The following is a 7,429-nucleotide window of genomic DNA, read 5'->3' on the forward strand; positions in this document are numbered from 1 at the left end:
CACCGGTGAGAAGCCATTCCAGTGTAAAGACTGTGGCAAAGCGTTCCGTGCGAAAGCCATCCTGCATAGACATATGAACATTCACAAAAACGAACTAGAACAAGGGGCTGCGACAGCATTATGAAATTCACAAGCAACAACTACCTGAATCAGATCAATAAGTTTAACTGTCCTGAAAAATTGCATATTTTTTAACAGAACAAATCCGTTTGTAATGTTGCTCCCGATACCGAAGAACCAGCTGATTCCCCAACTGGCAGTGGCCTCTGTGGTAAGGCCGGAGGGGCAGGAATGCGATTGCTCATTGTTCACCGAAAACACTTTTACCGTTTAATTTAATACCCACAAAAATCGTACGCACAGTAGATTATACAAAAACACGATATATTCTTTATTCACAGGCCTTTTGTAAAGGCTCAATTGGGCGTATAAAAAGTTGTGTTCACTATGCGCTGAACTGGTACGGGCGTTGTTCATTTGAGAGTAATAAGTACACCGACGAGTGCATTCGAGTCACTATCCGCGGCAAAACAACCCAACCTAACGCGCGAAGAAGCGTGGTCTGATTGTGATCTCGCGTTCACCCACCAGTTCTGATCCGTCCGAAAATAGATCCTTTTGGATCTATTATTTAAAATTAAATTATTTTAATTAAATTAAATTAAATAAATCGTATCAGTCACTTCAATGCCGGCAGCTGAACCGACAAGAAGCATTTTTTGTGATTTATTGCTGTCTATTTTGCTGGTATAACGCAATAATATACTCCGCGGATGTGGGCCCGGGCCACACAAAACAGTTTCGCGGGCCGCGTGTTTGAGACCTCTTATCTAGTATGCGATTATTATCGTCGTGACGATTTGTTTGAGGCAGAGGAGGAATCGCTGGAAGCCATTTTGAAACGTGAACCAATGGACGACCAACAACTACAATTATCGGTTGCAGATCGGAAACATGAGCATAATATACTCAAGAAGGATGCTTCCGTTTTCAACTTTAAGATTCAATGAGAAGCTTCTATGGCAGGAAAGATCATTAAGTGCCATGGCGACTCTGTATCAATTAAAGATCAAAATAATTCTTGTATCACGCATGGCGCCGAAGGCCCTACATTGAGTAAAAAGGATCCTAGTGCTGAGGAAGATTCAGGATATTTTTGTCATCCATCTGTCTCGAAAGTTAACGAGCAGCAATTGTTGCCGACGCAGGAGGATCAGCACCAGCAGTGTCCGTAGTGTCAAAAAAAATCGCACGGCCAATTCAGCTAAAGAGTCACATAAGGACGCACACCGGAGAGAAGCCATTCCAGTGTAGAGTCTGTGACAAAGCGTTCCATGCGAAAGACACCATGCATAAGCATATGAACATTCACAAAAACGCATTTTGAAATTCACAAGCAGCAACAAAATGAATCAGATCAATAAACTTCATCTTAAAAGTCGCGTTTTTTGTAACTGTTGGAAATGGAATAGTAATCCATGATTCAAACTGTCAAACTAAGCAACCTATGTTGTGTACCATAAATTCATTCTTCTCTGTAGATGTGTTTCTGCTTTGTTCCAACAATAACAGAGTAAAGCCCTTTTTACTGTTGCGCCCGATACCGGAGCACCAGCTGGTGCCCCAACCGGCCCTGGTCTGTGTTTCAAGGCCGGAGGGACCGATTGCGATCGCTCATCCTTCCTAGGCGAAGGCGCGAGCCGATAGAAAATGTATTTCGGCCAACCCCCGTGTGTAGCGGTGTGTCAGCGCCCGTAGCGCTGGGCGACTGTAAAGATGGCACTACTTTTGAAGAATCATGCACCTCGAGGACGTAGCGCTGGATGCATTGCGCGGGAACCGGTCACCCAATTCCGGTGGGCCCCATTATCTCGGTATCTCTTACCTAAGCAGCGGTCCACCGTTCCTTTGAACGTAACCCACCCGATCCACCATAAAGATAGCCCAGTCGCTTCTCGCTCCAAGAATGGGCCGATGGCCACATAAATCCATCTCTTTGCGCTGTCCCTGATACCCAGTAATAACCCATTCGGGGGTGCATCCGGCGGTATCTTTATTGTGGCCGATTGGTCACTTTTTTCGCCATTCGCACTACTCCCGTCCGGTCCGGCTACGGTTGGATCGATTGGGCTTCTTACGTAAGCAATGGACGGAGCGTTTTACTTCCTGGCCGCTCAGGTTGCTACCAGGGCGGTAGTTTATTAACGGCTAATAGAGCGCACGAGAGTGCACCGTCTCAAGGACCAGGGTCAGGGATCGGCCGGATGGTCTCACAAAGGATGGTAGCACGTGAGGAGGTAGGTAGCCCATCGGCCTGAAGTCCGAAATCGCATTCGTCGGCTCGCGGTGACCGATAAGGTGGTCAGTATTTAAGGCCCGGACGGTGGACCGGTAACTTCAGTAAGCTGTTCAGTGAGCGTGTTTCCGCAAGCAATCCAGCAAGATGGGTACGAAAGGTAAGTCATGTGGCCAGACATCGAACGCACCATCGTGATCTCACGCCGCCTTGCTTTGTTGGTTACAGTTCTCTGGACGATCGTTGCCCTGGCCGTGGCGGCATCGACCCCGCTACGTGCCCAGCAGACGGGTTCGTGTGCCGAGGCGGACGATTTCTCGCTGGTCCGCGATCCGTACTACTGCTACCGGTTCTACCAGTGCATCGATGGCAGTCCGTATCCGTTGCGCTGCCCGGACGACCAGTGGTTCGACGAGGGCCGCCAGGTGTGCGACGATCCGGCGGTCGTCGAGTGCGAGCTGGAGGATCGTCCCCCGACGGTGACGCCAACGCCGGGGATTTGCAACGACGCCGAGGACAATCGGCTCGTACTGCACCCGCTGTTCTGCAACGAGTACTACCTTTGCGTCGGCCAAATTGGCTTCCCGGTGATGTGCCCGACGGGCCTGTGGTTCGATGAAGCCCGGCAAATCTGTGGCGATCCGGCCGACATCAGCTGTCCGCATGGGCGCCCCGGTGCGGCCCGGTGCCGCGACGAGCCCGACTTCGGGCTGGTGCGCAGCGAGTACGCCTGCTATCGGTACTATCAGTGCGTGAACGGGTTCCCTTACCCGATGGTGTGCCCCGAGGAGCTGTGGTTCGATGCCGAGCGGGACCTGTGCGACGTGCCGGAGAATGTGCAGTGCGTACTGGAGCCGTCCCTGCCCGTACCGCCGACCCCGGGCATCTGCAACGAGACGCCCAACAACGCGATGCGGGCGAATCCGACCGCCTGCAACAAGTACTACGTGTGCATCAACGAGATCGGCTGGTCCAAATACTGTCCGCTGAATCTCTGGTTCGACGAGGCCCGCCAAACGTGCTCCGTGCCCGGGGCCACCGATTGTGCCTTGGGGCCACCGTTGCCACCGCCCCGCCCGGACAACCCGTGCAACGACGTGGAGAACCTGGGCTTCGTGCGGGATGAGTACTACTGCTACGAGTACTACCAGTGCCGGAACGGCTACCCGTTCCCACTGATCTGCCCAGCGGACCAATGGTTCGACGAGGGGCTCCAGCGGTGCGCCGATTACACCACGGTCGAGTGTGAGGTGGCCGACGGTCCCCCGCCACCGATAGTGCCGACGCCCGGGATCTGCAACGAGGTGTACGAGGAGCGGCTCGTGCTGCACCCGCGATTCTGTAATCAGTACTACATCTGCTCGAACCAGATCGGCATCCCGGTGATCTGCCCGACGGGCCTGTGGTTCAGCGAGGACACGCAGTCTTGCGTGTCGCCCCTGCTGGTCGACTGTCCGCACGGGGTGACCCCGCCACCGGAGGATCCGTGGGCGATGTGCGACGGTGTCGAAGGGTACGGCTACGTGCGGCATCCGAACTACTGCTATCGGTACTTCCAGTGCATCGACGGCACGCCGTACCCGATGATCTGCGAGGGTGACCTGATCTTTGACCGCGAACGCCAAGTGTGCGACGAGCAGCGGTACGTGCAGTGCGAGGTGACGCCGCCCCCGGTCGTGCGGCCCCCGTCCACGGTCGGGATCTGCATCGACGCCCCGGACGGGCAGCTGGAAGCGAATCCGCAGTACTGCAACCAGTACTACATCTGCATCCACGAGGCCGGCTGGCGGTTGGTGTGCCCGCTGGGGCTCTGGTTCGACGTGGAGCGCCAAACGTGCTCCGAACCGGGCACGGTCGAGTGTGGACTGGCGCCGGAGCGTCCATCGACCACACCGAGCCCGTACGCTCGGTGTTCCGGCATTCCGAACAATGCGTACGTCCGGGACGATAGCTACTGCTATCGGTACTACAAGTGCGTGAACGGTTCGCCCTTCCCGATGATCTGCCCGAACGAGCAGTGGTTCGATGATCGGTTGCAGCAGTGCCGACCGCAGGAGGACGTCATCTGCGTGATCAGCGAGCCCCCGACCAGACCGCCCCCAACGGCCGGCATCTGTAACGGGGTGGCCAACCGGATCCAGGTGCGCCATCCGACCACCTGCAACCAGTTCTACGTCTGCGACAATCAGATCGGGTTCCCGCTGGTGTGTCCGTTCGCCATGTGGTTCGATGAGGAGCGGCAGACCTGTCTGCCGGTCGCGGAGACGGCGTGTGACCTGGGACCGCCCACGACCACGACGCTTGCACCGCACCCTTGGGGCCAGTGCGATACCGCACCGAACTACAGCTTCGTTCGGAACGAGTACTACTGCTACCGTTACTTCCAGTGCGTGGACGGGCGGCCGTACCCGTTGATCTGCGCCGGCGAGCTGTGGTTCGATGAGGAGCGCCAGGTGTGCGACGAGCAGGCGAACGTGCGGTGCGTCGTGAATCCGGCCCCACCGACCGTACCCGCCACGCCCGGCATCTGTGACGGCGTGCCGAATGGCGAGATGACGCTGAACCCGCGCGCCTGCAACCAGTACTACATCTGCGTGGACCAGATCGGCTACTCGCTGCTCTGCCCCGAGGGCCTCTGGTTCGATGCGCAGTACCAGCGGTGTGGCCGGCCGGGCCAGGTGTACTGCCCACTCGTGCCCATCGTCACGACACCGGATCCGTTCGAGGTGTGCGATGGCGTCCAGGAGGGGGGGACTACTGCGCAACGAGTTCTACTGTTACCGGTACTTCCAATGTAAGGACGGGGTCCCGTACCCGATGATTTGCCGCGCCGGGCTGTGGTTCGACCAGGAGCGCCAGGTGTGTGACGAGCCGTCCAACGTGCAGTGTTTCTTGCGCCCGGGCCAAGCGGAACCGCCGGTCGCCACGCCCGGCATCTGCGTCGGCGTTCCGAATGGCCAGTTCACGCGTAACTGGAACTTCTGCAATCAGTACTACCTGTGCGTGGACCAGGTCGGTTGGGCGCAGATCTGCCCCGATGGGCTGTGGTACGACGAGGACCGGCAGATCTGTGATCTGATCGCGAACGTCCAGTGTCCGATGTCGCCCACGACGATTGCTCCTTCGCCATGGGACCGGTGCGTCGGCGTGGAGGACTTTTCGTTCGTCGAGGATGAAGATTTCTGCTATCGCTACTATCAGTGCGTGAACGGCATCCCGTACCCGCTGATCTGCCCGAACGATCAGTGGTTCGACCTGCGCCGGCAGGTCTGCGACTCGACGGACAACGTGGAGTGCGAACCGCACGGTGTACTGCCGCCTCCACTGCCCACCGACGGGATCTGCACAGGGCTGACCAATAGCGTCCAGGTGCTCCACCCAGTGTTTTGCAATCGATTCTACATCTGCGTCGATCAGGTTGGCTTCCCGCAGAGCTGTGCCGCGGGGCTGTGGTTCGACGAATCACGCCAAACGTGTGCCAGCCCGCTGGAGGTCGAGTGCCCGAACGGGCTCACGACGACCCCGTCCCCGATTCAGGGTATCTGCGACAACGTGCCAGCCGGGACGTACGTTCCGAATCCGCTCGACTGCAGCCGGTACTACGTGTGCGTGAACTATTATCCTTACTCGCTCGCGTGTCCCGGTGGCACCTGGTTCGACCGTAATCGGCTCCAGTGCGTGCCGATCGATGAAGCGGAGTGTGCGGATACGGTCACCACTGTGCCGACTCCCGGTATCTGCTACGGGTTGGCAGACGGTCTGCGTGTGCCCAGCCCGGACAGTTGCTCCCTGTTCTACACCTGCTACAACGAGGGGGGAACACCTTCGTTTTGTCCGCCCGGCCAGTGGTTCAACGAGGAGCTCCAGGACTGCGACGATCCGGAGAACGTCGACTGCACGCGGGAACCATCGACCACGGCCCAACCGACAACCGGTATCTGCGAAGGGCAACCGGACGGACGGTACGTGGCCAGCCCGTACAGTTGCACGCAGTTCTACGTTTGTGTCAACGACACCGGCTACCCATCGGTGTGCGGACCAGGACTATGGTTCAGTGAGGCGGCCCAAGATTGCGTGGATCCGGATGACTCCGAGTGTGTCCTAGAACCCTAGAGTCGACTGCGAGATAATAAAGCCAATGAAGTCAATCGTTTCCCTCTCTGCTTCCGCAAGTGTCATAATTCTTCGCAATCGAAGATGGCTGGGATGCATTTCTGGCAATTCAATCAATCACCGCGACCATCCCGTCCAATTGAATCAAAAGGTTCTGCGAACAGATATTCTATATAGTCGGTTGGCCGCCGATTTCTTCGCCAGACATCTAACATCTACATTGTCCGCTAGCACTGCCATCGAATGGACACGCCAGATCTCAACCCGTTGCTTCCCGAAAATAGCTGTAAGGAGTTTACACGATTTTCTTTCTGTCACCTTCCGCGGCATGCCTTCGGAAGAGCGCAACAAGTGCGCGCCCGACCAGATCCGACACGTTTCAACAGCAAGTCAGCGAAGAGCAGCTTCGAAAAGTTGGTTCGATTGCCCGCGGTGATAGCCTCGATGCCGGCTATGAAGCGATCGATGTTGGCCGGGTAATCGGCATTCGTACGGAGGACGCTCTTTAGTTTGTGCATAAACACGATCGGTTCGCACTTGAGGACTACCGCACCACCCGGTTCCTCCAGGCTCAGGCCGGACATGTGGAGCACGCTTTCATAGTAGTTTGCCGGTGGTCGACGGCCCGTCCGGACCACCTGCGACCGTTGCAGATTGCTACGCTGCGAGAGGTACCGACGCTGACTTGGTGCTTGCGACGCCGGCACGGAAAATTGCGTGCCGAAAAAGTCGTCCTCATTGTTTTCCTGGTCGGGATCCGACCCTAGCCCGACGCGGCGCCGCTTGTTTTGTGAATACACTTCGTTCATCGGGCAAAACACCGATCCAAACAAATACAACCGCTTACTGCGCTTTACAGGAATCTTCACGGAATTCGTCGGCACGGAAGTTCAAATATGTTTGACAACAAACTGTGCGCGAAACCGTTGCGTTTAAGGCAGGTAAGGGTTCAATTCTTCACTTTCAAACGCTCAATTTTAGTCTAGTTTCCTGATGGCCTCCTGGCTCTGGTCGCTGTGG

General features: G+C 56.4%; 1 protein-coding gene across 1 annotated transcript; it reads left to right on the forward strand.

The window, feature by feature from the left end:
* Positions 1-2,443: 2,443 nt before the first annotated feature.
* On the forward strand, positions 2,444-6,409 carry LOC131214246 (uncharacterized). Its single transcript, XM_058208623.1, is given in 3 exon segments — positions 2,444-2,456; positions 2,525-5,043; positions 5,045-6,409. Coding segments are annotated over 3 exon segments (3,897 nt in total).
* Positions 6,410-7,429: the final 1,020 nt, after the last annotated feature.

Source organism: Anopheles bellator, unplaced genomic scaffold (genome assembly GCF_943735745.2).
Source record: "Anopheles bellator unplaced genomic scaffold, idAnoBellAS_SP24_06.2 scaffold00363_ctg1, whole genome shotgun sequence".
Classification (NCBI taxonomy): Eukaryota; Metazoa; Arthropoda; class Insecta; order Diptera; family Culicidae; genus Anopheles; species Anopheles bellator.